Genomic DNA, 21,463 nt, shown 5'->3' with positions numbered 1-21,463 from the left:
TGGGGGATGGAATCAGGGACGGGCAGGGGAGAGTCAAAAGGGCCGCTGGGGCACCAGTGACGTCAGCCAACACTTCTCTGCTGTGGACTCATCGGAAGGATTGTGACATTCTCTGACATTTCCTAGCAAGCCAGAGGTGGCCAGAGGGGGCGGACAGAGTGAAGAGAGGCTATTTTCCAAGGTTGAGAACTGGCAAGGCAGGAATGGCAGAGAATCAAGGGGTGAGAGGCTCTAGAGGGCTAGAGAGTGCATGTTGAGTGGCTGTGAGCTGGTGAGTTGTGTGCAGGGGTGCTGGGCAGGGAGCAGAGGGAAATGGTGGCATGGGGCAGGCAGTGGACACAGAGGAGAACCCAGCCGGAAAGGGCATTTTCTCCCAAATAGTTCCTTACTATGACATCAGGGCTGAGTCTTTCCTTTGGGTTTGGCCCTGTGGACCATGGGCAGGCAGCTCCTGACAAACCACAGCTCATCAGGCTTTTCTGTGAATGGGTTTGTCATGGGTTCTCCATGCACATTTGCTTCAGGAGAGGTGATGAGTTTTCACTGGTTACCTTCATTAGTTAGTGTCGTTGGTTATCTCATGTTCCACCTCTTAAGTATGATCTTATAGCCAGAGGGGGGAACAATGGAAACAGTGACAGGCTTAATTTTTTCGGGTTCCAAAGTCACTGCAGATGGGGACAGCAGCCATGAAATTAAAAGACGCTTGCTCCTTGGAAGAAAAGTTATGACCAACCTAGATAGCATATTAAAAAGCAGAGACATTACTTTGCCAACAAATGTCCATCTAGTCAAAGCTATGGTTTTTCCAGTGGTCATGTATGGATGTGAGAGATGGACCACGAAGAAGCTGAGTGCCGAAGAATAGATGCTTTAAAACTGTGGTGTTGGAGAAGACTCTTGAGAGTCCCTTGGACTGCAAGGAGATCCAACCAATCCATCCTAAAGGAGATCAGTCCTGAATATTCATTGGAAGGACTGATGCTGAAGCTGAAACTCCAATACTTTGGCCACTTGATGCGAAGAACTGACTCACTGTAAAAGACCTTGATGCTGAGAAAGATTGAAGGCGGGAGGAGAAGGGGACGACAGAGGATGAGATGGTTGGATGGCATCACCGACTCAAGTGACATGAGTTTGAGTAAGCTCCGGGAGTTGGTGACGGACAGGGAAGCATGGGGTGCTGCAGTCCATGGGGTTGCAAAGAGTCGGACACGACTGAGCGACTGAACTGAACTGATAGGCAGAGGCCCAGGGAGGCAGAGGTCAATTTAACAGCCTGAAACACAGGGGCCTGCAGTCACCACGGGTGGGGCGGGGAGGAGGGCATTACCTCTAGACCTCCTTCTGTCCCTAGGAAGGCTGGGGAAGGCGGGAGGGAAGGAGAGAAGGCCTTCTTCCTCGTCGCCCCCAGCCCCCAACAGCACATGAAGCAGAAATCTCACCCCCTTGGGGTGCCTGTGAACACACCTGTGTTTGAGAGGATGTCTACCAGATGGAGAGCTGTGACTTGGGTGAGGCAACGTTCAGGGTGGGGGGAGCGGGTATAGTAGACTCTGCTGGGAGGTGGCAGGAGGGTAGTCATGCTTTGCCAGCTTCCTGCTTTTGCAAAGGCTGACCCATATCTAGGACTTCGGTCCCTCCTTGGTATGTGGGGAGACTCATTCAAGCACCCGCTCTCACACAAACACATATTCTTCACCCACTTGCCACAGTGGAGGGGGCCAAGGGAGGCCCTTGTTCCTCTTAACCTAGAGGGCAAGGGCGATGATCCCGGCCTGGCTGAGCGCTCTGATGGGTGGCTCCCTCTCAGCTCCCCCTTATTCTCTGGAGCCACAACTGCCCCTGCCTTTGTCCCTTCAAGTCTTGAGTGCCCTGACTCAGCCTCTTTCCCCAGTTTCCCAGCAGTGGACAAAGCCCTCGTCAGTGGGGTGGGGGTGGGGGCAGTGAGGGAGTCACTGTGAGCTTTAGAACCAGAGCTGCAGCCCTCTCCCCAGCCTTCAGTGTCTCTCAGCCTTCCTAGTTCAGAGGTCACCTCTAGGCCCCTCCCCACCTGGCCCTCATCTCCACAAGACCAGGCTGATGGGATGGACATGAAGGAGGACCTTCCTCCCAGTTGGACAAAGTCTGACACCTGGTGGCCAAGGTGAGGAATGGCCAGAAGGGCCCTTTTCAAAGTTCCCTAGGACTTCACTGGGAAGGCCAAGGTGAAATGGGAGGTGATGGGAGGTTTGGATGGGCTGGTGGGGACAGGGCGGAAGAGACATCCAGTGGCAGAAACCCAGACCCAGGGGAACTTCTGCCTTCCCCCAGGCTCCTGAAGAACCAGGAGGCCAGAGAACCTGGAGCAGGAGGAAGGAGGATGTCTGAGAGGGTTAACAGGGACCAGGAGGAGCTGCCTAAAAGAATTCTGGCCCCACAGGGTGGGAAGCGGGGCTCAGGGGTGTGAGTCTGGTGCCCAGAATCTCCAGCTCAGGGTGGGTGGCAGGGCCTGAGGAAGGGGGGTGCTGGAGAGGGAAGGAGAGTGGCTGCGCCCCACTGGCCCCAGGCAGCTGCTCCCCTCTCTCCACCTGCCCCCACTTCTGAGCTCTGATGGGCCCTCCCCACAGGCCCCATTGTTGGGGATGGGGAGGGAAGGGGCTCTTAGGGTGCATGCGCAGTGCTGAGGCCCCCCATCCTGCCACATTGTCTGAGCTAAGCCAGGCCTAATCCCCCTTCCCCTCAGAGCAGTCAATGGCAGGCCTCAGCCCTCAGGAAGGTGCTGGGGTCCTATTCCAGCTCTTTTCTCTCTTTCTGTTGGGTTCCCCCAAGACTTTGGACTTGGCCGTGAGGCAAGGGCCTTGAGTGTTCCCAGGCCAAGGTGTAGAGGTCATTCCTGCTAGTCTCATCACTAGCCTCTGGGGATCAGGGCTGACAAGGAACCTACACCTGGGTCTCAGGAAATTCCCCGAAAGAGAGAGAATTCAGCCCCCAAGTCAGACCTCTGGCCTGGCCTTCCAGCCTGAAGCCTGAACCGCGACAGGCCCCAGGACAGCAGTTTTGGGGCTAGGCCAGGAGGTTGCTCGAGTAGGGATAGAGGTTCCAGGAAGGAAGGGCCAAAGAGGCAGACAGGGTTGGGGAGCAAAGAAGGAAAACACCTGAGGACGGGCAGGCGGACGTCTGGCCTAGTTGCCAGTACAGCTTAGGAATCCAGATGCCAAGTTGGGCAAGGATGCCAACTGGACAGGGATGGCCCCAAAACCCCTGAGTGCCAACTCCTTCAGGCCCTGGGGCTTGAACCCACTGCTGTGTGACTACCAGAGGGGGCCACGCTGCCTGTGGAGAGTTTGCTCAGCTCCAGGCCAGAAAGCCCATCCTAGGGTGCCTGCACTTGAACTGATGACCTGGACTGGGAGAAGCCGAAGGCCAAGGGAGACATCTTCCAGGCTGGGTAGGGCAGGCTAGCAGGGCCTGGACCAGGCAGGGCTGGGGGCAGCTGGCAGGGATGACCCAGACAGTGCCCATGGAGCCAGCCAGGGTGCCAGAGGGGAGGGGGACTAGCTCAGGCAGCAGTAGGAGCCGCTGTGGCCGCCCAGCCGCATACCCCATTTCACGCTCCCTGGGCGGTGGCAGAGCCCCACGGCTATCAGCTTTCAGGGGTGGGAGGGACCGGGAATGAGGAGGGGTCTGCCCCACCCATGGCTCCCTACTCCCTCAGGGCTTTGTGGGCTCAGAAACTGGGTGCCGTGCAGCTCCGGACACGCCCTCTGGGGAGGGGTGGTCAGACCTGCAGAGCCCGAGCCCCATCCCTCCCTGGAGTGCACCCTGCCTGACGACCCCACGCCGAAGCTCTTCCCACGCCTGGTGGAGAGGGCCTCCCTGCCTTCCTCCCCGCCACAGCAGGGCCCCTGTCTCCCTCCGTGCGGGCCCCACTTAGTCCAGGAGGCAGATGTGGGGATTAGACCCGGCCCAGCCCAAACAATAAAGCAGGGAAGGGCCCTCCAGCTCCGCGCAGTGCACCCAGGAGCTCTCACTCCTCCACTCCGCTCTCCTCCAGGAAGGGATGGGGAGAGCCAGGCGGCAGGAGGCCCCTGCAGACACGGCCTGTTCCTGCTGCTGCGCCTCCTCTTTGGTGGACTGTTCTCCTCCCTTGTGCCCACACTCCTCCTGAGACAGAGCGCCCAGACCCCAGAGCAGTGGGAGAGGGGGAAGCAGAAGCCCTGAGCAGGTCCTTGTGCCCCTGGGAGGAAGAACCGGATGGGATCTGTGGAGGGCGATTAGCGCTGGGCCGGCCCCGCACTGATTCCCAGACTCCCACTGGCCAGCACTTTTGCCTGCTGCCAGGAAGTTGGTGAGGAGGAGGCGGGTACAGGGGTGAGTCAGCGATGACAGGAGCCCAAGGGACAAAGGTCATGGGTGGAGAATTGAGAGACACTGTTTACAGCAGCCCACCTCCTCCAGGAGGACTTCCAGTGCTAAGCCAGCCTCACAGTACAACTCATTTCTGACCCTGTCGTCCTCTTCTAGTTTGTTAGGAATTTTATCCTTGCACTGACATTTGTGTGTCTGTCTGCTTGCCCATTGGCCTGTGAGCTCCTGGGGGACACAGAAGGACAATGGTTTCATCAGGGCCCCACCATGCCTGTGACTTCCTACTTCCTACTTCCTGTTATTTTATTTTGGCTGCACTGGGATGTTTGTGGGATCTTAATTCCCAGAAGAGGGATTGAATCTGTTCACCCTGCAGTGTAAGCGCCGAGTCGTAACCACTGGACTGCCAAGGAAGTCCTCAATACTTCTTACTTTCAAGAATCATTTCTATTTTAGTTGAGAGAATATGTGGGAAAGTGCTCAGGACAGAACTTGGCACACTGTTTAAGTGTTAGGTTTATTGTCGGTATTTTCTGCTTATACTTTCACATTGGGACAGATTTTACTGACGGAGGACTAGAGGTCCAAACACACTCTGGCCTCCTGCACCGTGTGGAATCTTCCTGAACAGAGGGCGGGCAGGGCCAGGCTCTGGGACCCCGGGACAGTTGAAGAGGCAAGCACTCGCCTGGACTAAGAGTGGGCAGTATCTCTGGGCGCAGACTGTGAGAAAGGAGCTTTCGGAACCCCTGGGCTTCTCCAGCCAGCCAGGTCTCCTGGGACCGGTGGGGGCAGCGTGGGAGCAGGGAAGGGGTCTGGATTAGCCCAAACTCTCTCCGGACCTCCAGACCTGCCCCCACAACGCTCTTCGGGCCAAGGGGCGGGAGTGGAAGTCTCCGGCTGGGCTCTGGGGAGTTACAGACCTGCCACGGGGATTAGTGAGGCTGAAAAGAACATTTGCCTAGGAAGGGAAAACGGGAAGTGAGAGGCCAAGGATAACGCTCTGTAAGTCCCCCGGGACCCACTGCAGACCAGTGGAGGGTGGCCGGAGGAGGTGGTGCCGTCTGGGGCATCGTGACAGGTCCCCCCCGCAACAGCCTCACCCCCCCACCCCCGGAGCACAGCTGCATCAACTGCCCCGCCCCTGCCTTCACCGCCTGCCATTGGCTGGGACCAGGCCCCGCCCCTCAGTGGTGGCCTCTCATTGGCTTAGTTCTTCACTCATGCTTGCGGGGGTGGGGAGACGCGTCATTCCCTGGAACCTTCCGACTTCCTTGCTGTTTGTCTGGGTCGTCCGTCTGCCCATCGCTGGCCCCAGGCTCGCTCTCTGGCCCCAGCCCTCTCTCGCTCTCTCTCAGCAGCTGTCTCTCTCGTGCCCGCTGGCCTGCCTCTCCTTCCCGGCAGTCGCCTCCGCCTCTGCCTGCCTGGGTGGCCGCCATGGGCCGGAAACGGCTCATCACTGACTCCTACCCTGTAGTGAAGAGGAGGGAGGGCTCCGCTGGGCACAGCAAGGGGGAGTTGGCACCAGAGCTAGGTCTCTGAGATGTGGGAGGGCGGGAGGAGTGGACGCGAGGGACATGAAAGGACGTGGGCAGTGGAAGGGGAAGTGAAGTATGTCCTCTACTTCCGACACCCGGCCTACTTCCTACACCAGTGGACAGCAGAGGCAGAGGGGCGGTGAGGGCTGGGGAACAGTGGGTCAGCTGTGAGGCAAGGGGCAGGGGACCAGCCCGGCAGGGCATAGGCCTGGGCAAGCCTGAGGAACAGCATATCATTGCAGGGGAAGAGCCCCTACCCCTGAGCGTGGATGAAGCGGAGCTGGAGCTGCTGAGGCAGTTTGACCTGGCCTGGCAGTACGGGCCCTGCACAGGTGAGAGCACATCCAGGGGCCAGTCCTGCCACTCACACATCTCCCAAGCAACCCCAGCCCCTGCCTGACCCTCTGGGCACCGCCTCCTGAGACGGGGGGGGGGGGGGGGGGGGTGTGCAGGTCCTGACACACCCCTCCATACTCTCTAGCCTGGACTTTCCCTGCCCCCCTCGAGGCCTGACTGTCTTCTCTCCACTCCTACAGGGATCACACGGTTGCAGCGCTGGCATCGGGCAGAGCAGATGGGCCTGAAGCCTCCCCCAGAAGTGCGTCAGGTGCTGCAGAGCCACCCCGGGGACCCCCGCTTCCAGTGCAGGTCAGAGACGAGCTGGGGAGAGCTCTGGAGGGCCGGGTAGGGACTTCAGGTACCACCAGCCTGCTGGCCCGGGGTGGGGGCTGTCCTGACCTGCGGGAGAAGTAGGTGTAGCCTTGGGGATCATCACTGGGCAGGCAAGAAGGTTCTACAAGGTGCTGGGCTCAGGAGGCAGAAGCTTGCCTACGTTATTCTTATCTCTGAGCTAACGGTGGAGGAAGGGTACACCTGGGGCCCAAGGAACTGTTTCGTGCTCAAAGGTTGGCCAAGGACTTTAGGCCGTGGCCAAGAGCTGGGGCTGGTGAGAGCAAGTGGAGAGACTTCACTGACTCGGTTTTCCCTCCATCCCAACCCCCCTGCACAGCCTCTGGCATTTCTACCCCCTCTGACGTGCCACCGAAGACCTGCCGCCTGCTACCTGAGAACCGGACACAAGCCAGAGCCAGTTGCTGCCCCGCGGCTCAGCTCTGCTGTGGAGAACATTTGGCAGAAAAGAGGCTCACAGGGAAGGAAAGAGGCTGAATCTGGAGGTCTAACCAGCAGGGTTCCAGGGCCCTCTCTGAGAATCAACACAGCGGAAGCCAGGTGCCCCCTACACGGAGAGTGGTCTCTGAGGACAAGGGCCTGGCCATGACCCTTCTGAAGCCTGCCACACCCCTGACCTGGAGCATAATGTGGCAAATCAGGTGCAGCTTTGGGCAGAACCAGACTCCGGCAGAAGGCAGATGACCTCAGAGGCCAAGATGCACCGGCAGCTCAGGCTGGGAGCCTGAGGGCAGAACTGGCTGAGCTCACAGGGCAAGGGGTTCAATAGTGCTTATCAATAAAGAACTCTGAGCCTGGAAACCTGACCAGTCTCTTTTTGGGGCCCTGCCTGGGCTCTTGACAGGTGGCTGAGAACCAGCACCGTGCTGTCCTGCAAGGTGATTGTGTCTCTTCCACTCCTAACCCGAGACGGAAGAGGAAGGAGAGACACCTTCAAAAAAAAACAACCGTCGGGCCTTACAAGCGCTGGGCAACCTCTCGCGCCCCCTGGTGCTGCACAGGAGAACGACTCTAGCCCCCTTCACCGACCAGCCAGGAAAAAAACCACTCAACCCATCACCTAGCCAGCCCAGTGCTGCCTAACTCACAAAAATGGGTCCTTTGTCAGAGCAGGACCCATGGGCCCACTTATAAGGTTCAGACAGACATCACATTCCCAGCAGCACCTCCACTTGCCAGTGGGGGCCAGCTGGCTCCAAAGCAGGGTTGGGGGAGGGTTTCAACCCGCGGGACCTGCTCAGAGATGGCCATCATCTGAGGAGCTTCGGTAGGGAACTGACAGGTCCTGGAGATGGAGGACAACTGGCTGCATCGACAACAACGCTTAGGGGACCCTAGGACGCGGAGAATGGAATCAGTGCCTATAAGGTGTCACCTTCATGTGACGCCTCAGCTCTCTGTCCTGCGGCAGCTAGAGACAGAACTATCAATTCCTTGGAAGCAGGCCCAGGGGGCAGCCAAGTGGTCTTTTTAGTCCCCATTTTATTGAGCACTGACCATGCCTCAAGTACTTTGAATGAATACATTCATCTCTAAGTTTCCAAAAATATCTTCACAGTAGGTTTTACATAGAAGGACACTGAAGCCTAGACTGTTGTACAGAGTTGCTCAGAAGCACCAGCAAGTATGTGGTGGTGCAGAGACTAGGGGCTGTGTGCACTAGGCTCTTCGAGTCTCCCCCTGCCCCACCTGGCTGCTGGGCACCTGCTGTGTGCTGGACTGAGGAGGTCCTCTGGGGGTATTATTAGTGGTGAGGAGATGGACAAAAACAAGCACATAAGTATTATGTCAGGCAGTGGTCAGTGCTGGGCAAAGTGAGGGTGAGAAGACAGAGTGCCAAGGGTGCTAGAGAGGCTGTGAGGGGAGGCTCTCCGACAGGGTGGCATCAGGAGGGCTTCCGGCAGAAGACACAGCCAGCACGCCCTCCCCGAGGCAGGCGTGCTCCCAGCCCGGTCAGGGAGCAGCACGGAGACCAGCACGGAGGGAGTGAGGGGAGGGTGAGGGGAAATGAGGCCAGACGGGTAACCAGGGTGGCCCCACGGCTCCTTGCAGACCAGGGTGAGGAACCTGGATTTTATTCTGAGCGAGAGAGGAAGGCGTCAATGGGTTTTAAGCCAACAAATGACGAACTGATGGCTGTTGGTAGGAAACACAGTGGGGGCGGGGGGCAGAAGAGGCAACACAACCACTCAGGAGGCTGCTGGAGTTGGCCTTGTGAGAGGTGATGGCGATGCGCACCAGGGTAGGGATGGAGGTAGGAAGTGGCCAGATTCCTTCTGTATTTTGAAGGAAGAACTAACTGACAGGACTTGCTGATGGGTTGGCTGTGGGGTTTAAGAGAGAGAGGAGCCAAGGATAACTCCAAAGCGTTTGGCTTGAGCAACTGGAAGAACAGAGTTCCCATTACTAAGATGGGAAAGACTGCGGGAAGGGGAGGGTGGGGCGGGGAATTAAGAGTTCAGATTTGAGGTCTGTGACACATCCAAGCTGGGGAGTAGGCAGTGATGGATACGTAAGCCTGGAATTCCAGGAAGAGCTCTTGACTTGAGATAGAAATTTGGGCATTTTTTAGCTGGCAATGAAAGCCACGTGTGGGCATGAGATTACCTGAGTGAGTATAGTCAGAGGCAAGGGCCTGTGCAAGGAGCCTGAGGAGGGGCAAACAGGAGGCAGTCAGGAGGAAGGAGGGCCTGGGAGGCCTGGGCAGAGGGTGTTTCAAGGTCTCAGATGCTTCTGACAGGCTGGTAAAATAAATCTGAGAAGTGCACACTGGACTTGGCCACGTGGAGGCCACTGGAGACAAGCGGTTCCCCTGGACTGGTGGTTATAGGACTGGGCCTAGAGTGGGGCGGTGGAAGTGGAGACAAGGAGGAAGCCAGGCCTTTCAGGGAACTTTCACTGTGAAGGGAGCAGAGAAGTGGCAACTAAAGAGGATGTGGGGGTCAAGGAACGGTGTTTATTATTTGTTGTTCTGCTTCGTCTTTTGTGTTAGGGTGATAGCACAGCACAATGACCAAGTGAGGGGGGAGATCCAGTGGGGTGGGGCACTGAGGTCAAGGAGACAGAGGAGGCAGTGTGATGAGTGGAGTCTGTGAAGGTGAGGAGGGCCAGGACTAGCACAGGGAAGAGTGTGGCCTTAGATCAGAGCATCCATGGTGACAGGAAGGGAGGCAGAGGGAGTGGGGGCAGATGCAGGGAAGAGGACATGGCCGGGGGAGGGAACATTCAAGAATCAGATGTTTGCTGACAGCCTGGTACACTGGGAGGGAGCGGATGTTTACCGAGCACTGACCCATGCCATCTGCTGCGCTTCGGGTCACCCAGCTGACTGCTCAGAACAATCTCGTTAGGTGAGTATCAGCCACTTTCACAGATGAGGAGACCGAGGCTGAGAGGAAAAGTGCCCTGCTTCATCAGTGAACACCAGGGCCCAACTCCCACCCGGGTCTGCCTTCCCACTCTGAGACCGCACACCTGCATTCCTACCCACATCTGCGCTCCAGGTGCTTAGGGTGGCATCGAAAAGACCTACCCATGTGGAAAGTGGAAAAGCAACACACTGCGAGTGCTACCCTGGGGCAGGCAGGAGGACCGAGCACAGCGTGTCACCGGGGACCTCACTGCAAGGGCCCCGAGTCCAGGGCTGCCACATCTTGCTACACGGCCCCTGCTCAGTCTCATCACACTTGGCTCCTCAACTCGTCAGGCCCCTGCTTCTCAGACCTCTCCGCTGCAGAAGGGGTGCACACTCGCCCCTGGGACCACTCTGAATGTTCTTAGTAGTTGTGTGTTTTATCTTTGGCAAGCTTTGCATTCTATTCCATGGTATGTCTGAAGTAGTTGCTGTAACATAAAAACAGCTGAACCTGGGGCCTCCCTGGTGGTCTAGCAGTTAAGACGCCCAGCTTCCACTGCAGGGGACGTGGGTTCAATCCTGGTTGGGGAACGAAAATCCCCCATTGTGCATCGCGCAGCCAAAAACAAAACAAAACAAAAACGGCTGAACTTACTTATCAAGTAAATGAACCCCAGGAAGACGCATTCATGTGTGGCCTATGGCTGGTTTCAAATACCATGACACACCCACTGCCACCAGCTGAGGCTGAGCAGCGCGGTAAAAAGCACCCCACAAGTGCGTACTGGGAGGAAATGGGAGGCCAGTGGCCCTTGACGGGTGCGTAAGAGTCAGCAGACAGAGGAAAACATTCTCGACTGAGGGAGTGGGCTAAGCAAAGGCCGTGAGGAGGGGTGGGTGTGTGCACCCAGGGGAAACGTGTGGGGACCGCAGCACTTGCTCTGTGAAAATCAGCACAGCCCAAATCTAGCATTTCAGTGCTTGCTATGTACCCAGCACTGTCCTAAGTGACCTTTATCCTCACAGTAATCCTAGAAACGATTATAAACATTTTGTAAGGCGATCTAAAGAGGACACTCAGGCACAGAAAGGTTAAGTACTTGCCCAGGATCACACAGCACGTGACTGTGAGGGACAGGATTTGATTCCAGAGCCCCGCTGCACAGCCTGCATCCATACCACGTGGGATGACACTAGTGAGGTGGCTGGGACTGACCGACACAGGGGCTTGAGCCTGGGGCCTTTGCAGTGTGGATTCCTCAATGGTGATGGCAGTGCCTAAGGGTTCTGAGCAGAAGAGTAATCATTCTGGAGAATCTGTCTGACCAGGTATGAGAGACTAGATGGGGAACATCTGCAGGCAGGAGAACCAAGCAGGAAGCTCTAAAATATTCAAAACATGGGTGCTGAGACCCAGATGAGCAGACAATGCAGAGGACAAAGTAAGAGAAGTCACAAAGGAAGCTGGCAAGACTTGCCTTTGGGAAGGCAAGGATGCGGAGGAGTGGTCAAATATGACTCAGGTTTTGAGCGTGGATGGATGAGAGAATGCTGGTGCCGTGGGCAGAAAAAAATGGAAACTGGGAGGGGAGGACAGGCTTGATTTCATGCATGTTTAGTTTGAGATGACAACAGGACGTCCGAATGGAAACATCTATTAGGCAATGGGAAGCCAGAGGTCAAGTGCTGAAGCAAGGACAGAGAGTGTGTGGAATCCAGGGGACTGAGGGGAATCACGTGCCGGGAACTGACATTCGAGCCCATGAGCATGGATGAGTTCTCTGAGACAGGAAAGGGAGACAAGGGGAGGTGGCACAGATAGGACCAAAGATCACGCTTGGGAAAAGTCTCTCTAGAAGGTAGAAAACGACTAGCAAAGAGGAGGGGAGAGTGTCAGATTGGCAGGAGAGGCCATGTCATGTCTGGGAGGTTTCCGAGAACTTCACACATGGTAGCGCGGGTGTGATGATGCCAGCGATATCAAGGAAGATCTCGTCAGGAGGAGATGGAAAGGAACAGGGTATCTCACCCTAATTTGGTCCCCACATTTCCTGCTTCCCTCTGTCCCTGTTTTGCAGTTCTCCCTGGCAGCTCAGCTGTCATAGTAACCACCATGCCACACCCATCAATGAGGGGCACACTGATTCATTCTTTATTGACTCAGGTGTGGCAACATTTATCCACCTTCAAACTCAGACAAACTCGCTGGTAGCGTGAGGGCTTAGGGAGCTAATTTACCAAGAAACTTGAGTAAACAGGGAAAGGAAGATGTTTCTGAATTAGTCTAGAAGTAGATGGGAGCCACAGCAGTGCCAGCTTGAGCGGGGCTGACACCACCTCGAGGACTTAGGGCAGCTGCAACATGATTGCTAGCTTCCTTGGCAGGTAGGCTGGCCTCCAGTTCATCCACCTGAGTCCTAAATTAGAAACCAGCTTTGTGCTAGTCTCGTGCTGGTCATGGCAGATCAGAACCCTAGTCCCTAAGCCCCAAGAGCTTACTGCAGTGGGAGACAGAGAAAAGATGTGACAAAGAACTGTAAACGCTGCCTGAAGATGGGTGTAAACTGGACTCTGGGAACTCAGACTTCCAGAAAATGGCCCTTTAACTCAGCATTCAAGGATGAGTAGGGGCTTCCACATGGCTTCCACCCGGGACAAGTGCCGGGTAATTCTTGAGCCCTACTTTGGTCCTTTCTCTTCTGAAGGGACAGGCATTTCCTAGAGACCTCCTATGAGGAGGAAGCCTCTCACCTCACCAGGAGGTTCCCTTGGCTCCTCCTCCTGTGAGCCCCACCCTGACTGCATGCTCTTCTCTCCAGGCACTTTCCCTGAGGAGAATTAAGGGTTCCTCCTCCTCCTGAGAAAGTATTAGTCACTCAGTCATGTCCGACTCTTCGTGACCCCATGGACTGTAGCCTGCCAGGCTCCTCTGTCCATGGGATTCTCCAGGCAAGAATACTGGAGTGGGTTGCCATTCCCTTCTTCAGGGGATCTTCTTGACCCAGGGATCGAACCCAGGTCTCCTGCATTGCAGGCTGATTCTTTACCATCTGAGCCACCAGGGAAGCCCATATTTTATTATGCAGCAATGTGTCACATTGCTACAACTGGGCATTTCAGCATCTCCACTGCCGGAGAGTGTGTTATCCTTGTCACCAGAGTAACCGGCACAGGCACTGCTCCATAGTAACCAGTCAGTCTTAAGGGAGATCAATCCTGAATATTCACTGGAAGGACTGATGCTGAAGCTGAAGCTCCAGTATTTTGGTCATCTGATGTGCATAGGTGACTCACTGGAAAAGTCCCTGATGCTGGGAAAGATGGAGGGCAGAAGGAGAAGAGGGCGTCAGAGGATGAGACGGCTGGATGGCGTCACCGATGCAATGCACGTGAACTTGGGCAAACTCCAGGAGGTGGTAAGGGACAGGGAGGCCTGGTGTGCTTCTGTCCATGGGGTTGCAGAGTCAGACACGAGTGGGCGACTGAACAACAAGCACTCAGAGTTGAGAGAACCCTCCCGCCTCACTCACACCTGCCATTTGATCTGCTGGTCCTGTCCAGCCTGTGAGAATCTTTTAGGTCCCAGTTCTGAAGGCTAGCCCTGAACTCCAATGCAATTTGGTCTCCTAAGTCACTTCTGGTTGTGTGACCTCGATGGCAGGAGCCATCTTTTCCTAGAGCCTTCTTGTCAAGGAAGGCATCAAGGCTGCTGACTTTTGAAGCAGGATCCTGTTCAATTCCTGTTTTGACATCTGCACCCTCTCTGGGCCAGCCCACTGAGCATTCATCTGAGGTCCTCTGGGCTTCCCTTGTAGCTCAGTTGGTAAAGAATCTGCCTGCAACACAGGAGACCTGGGTTGGATTCCTGGGTCGGGAAGATCCCCTGGAGAAGGAAATAGCAACCCACTCTAGTATTCTTGCCTGGAGAGTCCCATGAACAGAGGAGCCTGGCAGGCTACAGTCCATGGGGTCACAAGAGTTGAACATGACTTAGTGACTACACCACCACCTCTCGATGGAGTGGAGACAACATCCAGCCAACGTCTCTACATGCTCTCAAGAGCACAGCTGCCCAGGATCCTTTTCACCCCTGCAGTGCTGGTGTGTAAACTGGTACACCCCAAAGACACCAGTTTGGCCTTGTTTATCACAATTACCAGTACACAGATCCCTTTCAGTTCGTATGTAGAAATGTACCTTACAGATACTCTTGTATGTATAAAATAACATTATAGCACTGTTTGTGATAGCAAAGACTATAAACAGCCTAAACACCTATCAATAAGGCAACCAGAAAGTAACTAGTAGTACACAATGGATACTGCACCCTGTGAAGAAGTTTGAGGAAACTCTTTATGTATTGGTACAGAATAGGATAAGCTCTGAAACAAATAGTTAAGTGGGAAAAAAAGGATTTACAGAACAATGTGCATACTACGCTACAGTTTGGGTTAAAATGTGTGTGCATTCACCTCTTTCTTGCATATAATATCTCTGAAAGGATACCCACGAACTCAATACCATCAGTTGTCTTTGAGAGGAAGGTAACTTGGTGGATTGGAAATAGGAATGAGAGGAAATTTTCCATTAAATGAGACTTTTAACCTTGAACTTTATATTACCTATTTGATCAATCAATAAGAAAAAAGTCTCACCATATCCATGTTGATGTGTTTATTTAATAAGTACTACAGGGAACTAAGATCCCACATGCTGTGGGGCATGGACAAAACAAATAAAAATAATAGAAACAATTCCACTAGGATACAAGGGTTTTGTATCACGCACTGCGATGGTTTTGTGCATTTTCTGCACTCATGATGCCACACTCTTTTAACTATATTCCACTGGGAGAATATAGGGAGAAAAGGGGCTTCTACCTGTCCGTTTGGTGGGGTCTTGGCAGTGGGACCTAAAGGAGATCAGTCTTGGGTGTTCATTGGAAGGACTGATGCTGAAGCTGAAACTCCAGTACTTTGGACACCTCATGCGAAGAGTTGACTCACTGGAAAAGACCCTGATGCTGGGAGGGATTGGGGGCAGGAGGAGAAGGGGATGACAGAGGATGAGATGGCTGAATGGCATCACCGACTCAACGGACATGAGTTTGACTAAACTCTGGGAGTTGGTGATGGACGGGGAGGCCTGCCATGCTGCGATTCATGAGGTCACAAAGTGTCAGACATGACTGAGCGACTGAACTAAACTGAACTGGCAGTGGGAAGGCCCAGGATTCACTTCTTCTAGCTGGCCCATCTCCTTGTTCACTAGACCTCTGCCAGGCACCTGGCACTGCCCTACACTGGGACAAGAGGGAACTTGTCATGGGAACAGGTTTCACAAGAGTGCAAACATGATGAGTCCAATATAAGTCCGACCAGTTCATTCATTTATTCATTTAACAAATGCAAATGGGGCATCTGCTAGAGTGAGTAGTGTGGAGAATATGTGGCTTGGGTCCCAAGTCTAAAAGAGTTTTCAGTTTACTCTTAAATACATCAAAAGATGTGCCACTTCATTCCAAACAAGACTGGCAAAAGGGCTTCCCTACTGACTCAGTGGTAAAGAACCCGCCTGGCCAGTACAGGAGACATGGGTTCGATCCCTGGTCCGGGAGGATCCGACATGCCTCGGAGCTACTAAGCCCGTGCACCACAATACTGAGCTCATGTGCCACAACTGCTGAAGCCCACACACCCTAGAGCCTGTGCTCCATGACCTGGGAGGCCACCACAATGAGAAGCCCCAGCACTACAACCAAGAATTGCCCCCACTCGACACAACTAGAGAAAAGCCTGCACAGCAATGAAGACACGGCCCAGCCAAAAGTAAATAAATACATAAGAAAATAAAGACTGGTAAAAGCTGAAACATTTGACCAGTGTAGTCTGTTGACAAGGCTTGGGGGAAACACACAGGAGCAGAAAACGTCACAGCCTCCATGGAGGGGAATCTGATAGCGCTGACAAGACGACTCGGCATTCACCTTTGACCCACAACCCCGCTTCTAGGAATTTACCCTGAAGAGTCACTTTGACAAACAGGAAACAACATATGCAAAAGCATATTCGTCGGCATTATTCATGAAAGCAGAATATTGGAAACACCCTAAATTCTGGTCCACAGATTAAACAAACCCTTTTGATGGAATACTGTGTAGCCATTTTGAAAAATGAGGAAGATTTCCATTAGCTGATATGGAGTGATTACCAGACAAACTATTAAATACATAGTATACTATCGTTGGGTAAGAAAGAATGGGAAATGAGATACATATCCGGGAAAAAAGAAACACTGGAAGAGTAAACTAGAAACATAAAATAAAATAAAATAAAAACATAAAATAAAAATAAAATGGTTACTGTTTGGGGCAGGTAAGAAGAAAGTGGATGAGATAGGACGAGAATGAGATTTCTCTAAATATACTTTCATATATAATTTCAGCTCTTGAACCACATAAACATTTTGCATATTTAAAAATGTATCAAAAGAGATTTTCAAAAATCCTAAAGTTGAATATAAATGGTAGCAGATGAATCCAACTATATGTTAATAATATAACCTCACAGAAAAAGAATATAAGAATTGTAAATTTTGAACACAATTCATGGACTTCGTAAGAACAAAAGAACCACACACAAAAGAAATCTTGAGCTTTACTTAGTAGGTTTGTTGTTGATAAATGGTATTGATATATAAATTCTAAAACTGTTTTGCTGTCTTTTTATTAAAAATATTTAAAAAATGAATAAATATATAGATGTTGGGAATCAGAGACTTCACTGTGAAAAAAGGGAGATAAAATATGGAATTGAGGGATACTTCCCTGACGGTACAGTGGTTAGGACTCTGCATTTCCACTGCAGGGGGCATGGGTTTGATCCCTGGTCAGGGAACTAAGATCCCACAAGCCATGTAGAGGCGGCGGAGGCGGTGGGGGCGGGGGGATTGGAATTGGGGAAGGTGGGAAAGAGTTCTGAAGTGTTGGAGTTGAATTGGAGGTATCAGTATGTTGATTTTTTTTAATTAACTTTATTGAAGTATCATTTATCTACAACAAAACTACATAGATTTTGTTTTCTTTTTATTTTGGCTGCACCACCAAGATAACAGTTATTCACCAGTGTAACTACCAATCCAACCCAATTAAGATCGAGGACATTTCCATCAGCCCAGAAAGTTCCTCCACTCTCCTCTGCACCTTGTCTCTCTCTCTTCTCCCGTCTTAGACAACTTGATCCCTATATTCTAAGATTTACTTTGCTGTTTCTGGAACTCATATAAATGCTACCATTCAGCATATCTGGCTTACATGAACTCAATATAACATCTGTGAGATCTACTCACATTATTGTGTATCAGCACTTCTTTGCTGCTGAGTAATATTCCATTGTACAAATATATTACAATGTAGGTATCCATCTATCAGTTGATGAACATTTGGGTTATTTCTAGATTTGGACTCTAATGAATCAAGCTGCTATAAATATTTAGGTACAAGTCTTTGTATAGGCACATATTTTCATTTCTCTTGGGTAGATGTCAGTCAAATTGCTGGGAGGTGTAATATAATATACACTCAATTCTACAAGAAACTGCCCATCTGTTTTCCAAAGTGGTTCTTTTTTTTTTTTTTTAATTAATTAAATATTTTTTGCTACGCTTTCTCTGTTCTTTGTATATTTTCTATTTCATTAATTTCTGCTCTTCACTATTCTTTCCTTTGGGTTTAGTTTGTTCATTTTTTACTTGTATTCCTTTTTTGAGATAGTAGTCATATAACTGCCATTATAGAAGTGTGTAATTGGGCTTCCTGGTGGTTCAGTGTTAAAGAATTTGCCTGCCAATGTGGGAGACACACGTTTAATCCCTGGTCCAGGAAGATCCCCCACGCCGCAGAGCAACTGGGCCTGTGTGCCACAACTACTGCGCCCGTGCTCTGGAGCCCGCCCCCCACAACTACTAACTACTGAAGCCGGTGCACCCGGAGCTAGTGCTCTGCAACGAGAGAAGCCACTGCAGCGAGAAGCCCACGCGCTGCAGTTAAAGAGCAGCCCCCACTCACCACAACTAGAGGAAGCCTGCACAGCAGCGAAGACCCAGCACAGCCAAAAATAAATAATTACGAAAGAAAAAAGTGTACAGTTCAATGGTTTTTAGAATATTCACTATGTTGTGCAATAATCGCCACCATCTAATTCCAGAACATTTTCACTACTCTATTAACAGTCAGTCCTAGTTCTCCCCTGCCAACCACTAGTCTGCTATCTCTATGAACCTGCCTCTTCTGAGTATTTCATGTAAGTGGAATCCTACAATATGTGGCCTTTTATGTCTGACTTCTTTCACTTAGCATAAGGTACTCAAGATGTGACTATTTTATTTATTTTTTATGGCTGAATAGTATTCCATTGGGCAGATATATCATATTTTGTTTATCCATTCAACAGTTGGTGGACATTTGAGTTGTTCCTACTTTTCCACAATATGACTAATGTTGCTATGAACACCTATATACAAGTTTTTATATGAATATATGTTGGGAATATTTTTAGAAGTAGAACTGCTGGATCATATGGTAATTCTGTTAAACTTTTTGAGAAACCACCAAACTTTTTCTGGCTTATTAAGGTAGAAATGTAGAATATTTTTTTTTTGGTGTTATTTCTAGAAGGTCTTGTAAGTCTTCATGGTGGCGGTGGTGGTTTAGTTGCTAAGTCGTGTCCGATTCTTGTGATCCCATGGATTGTATCCTGCCAGCCTCCTCTATCCATGGGATTCTCCAGGCAAGTATACTAGAGCGGGTTGCCATTTCCTTCTCCAGAAATGTAGAATATTGACTTTAAAATTTTCTTTTTTTTCTGATATAGGCATTTAAAGTTAAATATTTTCCTCTAAGAACTTCTTTAGCTGCACTATACAAATTTTGATATGCTGTGCTTCTTTAAATATTTTCTAATTTCATTTGTTTTCTTGACTCATTAGTTATAAAGAAATACAGTCTTTAATTTCCAAACATCTATGGATTTTCTAGATATATTATTTATTTCTAACTTAATTCCACTGTGATTAGAGAACATATTCTATGAGATTTTAATCTTCTGAAATTTATTGAGATCTATTTTATGGCCAAGGATATAATCTAGCTTAGTGAGTATTCCATATGTACTTGAAAAAAAAAAAAAGTGTATTCTGCATTTAAGAGAGTTTCTTTAAGAGAGTTCTCCTCTCTTGATTGTCCCGCTGATATGCTGTCCTGCTGATATGCTGTCTGTATCAGGTTGGTTGATTGTATTGTTTAGATTTTCTAAATCCCATTGCTTTCTTGCCTAAATGTTCTACCAGTTATCAGTAGAGGGGTTTTCAAATCTCTGAATGTAATTATCCTTTTGTCGGTTTTTCCCTTTAGTTCTGTCAATTATTACTCCATTTTTTGTAGCTCTGCTATTAGGTGTATACATTTAGGATTCAGGTTTCACTAGTGGTAAAGAATCTGCCTGCTAATGCGGGAGACATGAGACACAGGTTTGATCCCTGAGTCTGGAAGATCCCCTGGTACAGGGCAAGGTAACCCACTCCAGTATTCTTCCCTGGAGAATCCCATGGACAGAGGACCCTGGTGGGTTAGAATTCATGGGATCCCAGAGAGTCAGACAGGACTGAAGCGACCATGCATGCACACACATTTAGGATTATATCCTCCTGTTCAATTGACCCTTTTTTGATTATGAAATGCCTTTTTCTCTGCTATTTCGCCTTGTCTCAAAATTTACTTTATCTGATACTAATGTAGCCATACCAGCTTTTAATGTACATAGTATATATTTTTTTCATCTTTTATGGTCTGTTATCTGTATATTAAAATTATATCTCTCTTAGACATATATAGTTAACCCTCGAACAACACATATTTGAACTGCAGGGCCCACTCTACATGGATTTCTTTTCAATAAACATGTACTACAGTACTAAACTGTCAGCGGTTTGTTGACTCTGTGGATGCACAGCTGCAGATAGGGAGGGCCAACTATAAAGTTACACTCAAATTTCCCACTGCTGGGTGGGTTGGTGTCCCCTACCTCTGCACTGTTCAAGGGTCAACTATAGTTGGATCTTGATTTTTCAATCTGACCAGCTCTGTTTTTTAACTGGAGCATTTATATTTAGTGGAATTATTAATACAGTTGGGCTTAAATCCGTGTTAGTTCACAAGGGCTGTCATAGCAAAGTGCTTTGGACTGGGGGCCTTAAACAACAGAAATTTATTTACTCACAGCTCTGAAGCAAGAAGTCTGAGATTATGGTGTTGGCACGGTTGGTTCCTTCTAAGGTGGGTGGGAAAGGATCTCTTCCAGGCCTCAGTCTTTGGCTTGTAGACACCCATCATCCCCCTGTGTCTCCATGTTGTTTTCTCTCTGTCCATGTCTGTGTCCAGATTTCCTCTTCCTATAAGGAAACAGCCGCTGCCACCGCCAAGTTGCTTCAGTCGTGTCTGACTCTGGGCGACCCGGTAGACGGCAGCCCACCAGGTTCTGCCGTCCCTGGGATTCTCCAGGCAAGAACACTGGAGTGGGTTGCCATTTCCTTCTCCAATGCATGAAAGTGAAAGTGAAGTCGCTCAGTCATGTCCGACTCCTAGCGACCCCATGGACTGCAGCCTACCAGGCTCCTCTGTCCATGGGATTTTCCAGGCAAGAGTACTGGAGTGGGGTGCCATTGCCTTCTCCAATAAGGAAATCAGTCATATTGGATTAGGGTCTACACTAATGACCTCATTTTAACGTAATACCTCTATAAAGATTCCACCTCCAAAAAATTTTTTTAAATTTTAACAGACAAGAAAAAGAAGACTCTACCAAATACAGTCACAATCTGAGGTGCAGGATTTCAGTATATGCTTTGGTGGCAGACACATTTCAACCCATAACAAAGTTTATCATCTTGCTATTTGTTTTCTATTTGCCTCATATGTTCTTTTGTTCCTTAGTTCTCTTCCTGACTTCTGAGGAACTGATTATTAAATCTATATTAATATCATATATAATTAATAGCATATATCTAATAGTATTCATTATTAATATAGATACCTGCTATACATTATAATTCAATATTAAATATCATTAATATTATACTTTATTTCCTCTCTTTGGATTTTAGCTATATCTTTTTATCATTTTTATTATTTTTAATGATTGTTTTAGAAATTATAATATGCATCACTAATTTATCACAGTGTAATTGAACACATTTCACAAAAGAAGCTTTAATTTCATTTATTCTCCCATCCTTTGAACTATTATCATATATTTTATTCTTACATATATCATAAACTGCACCTTACACTTATATTGCTTTTGCTGTAAACAATTATTTGTCTTTTATGGAAATTAAGAAAAGAAAAAAAATTCTTTTATAATTACCCAGAATTATCAATTCTGTGGCTCTTCATTCCTTCCTATAGGTCCAAGTTTCCAAATTTCCTTTCAGCCTGAAAAATTTCATAGTATTTCTCATAGTGCATATCTGCAAA

General features: G+C 50.1%; 1 protein-coding gene across 1 annotated transcript; it reads left to right on the top strand.

Annotated features, from left to right (window-relative positions):
- The first annotated feature begins 5,593 nt into the window (after positions 1-5,593).
- Positions 5,594-7,379, top strand: POLD4 (DNA polymerase delta 4, accessory subunit). Its single transcript, XM_065936579.1, has 4 exons — positions 5,594-5,884; positions 6,131-6,220; positions 6,425-6,536; positions 6,898-7,379. The coding sequence occupies exons 1-4, from the start codon at positions 5,788-5,790 to the stop codon at positions 6,920-6,922; spliced, it is 324 nt and encodes a 107-aa protein (XP_065792651.1). The 5' UTR covers positions 5,594-5,787; the 3' UTR covers positions 6,923-7,379.
- Positions 7,380-21,463: the final 14,084 nt, after the last annotated feature.

This window comes from Muntiacus reevesi, chromosome 5 (genome assembly GCF_963930625.1).
Source record: "Muntiacus reevesi chromosome 5, mMunRee1.1, whole genome shotgun sequence".
Classification (NCBI taxonomy): Eukaryota; Metazoa; Chordata; class Mammalia; order Artiodactyla; family Cervidae; genus Muntiacus; species Muntiacus reevesi.
This window is presented reverse-complemented; position numbering and strand designations above follow the sequence as displayed.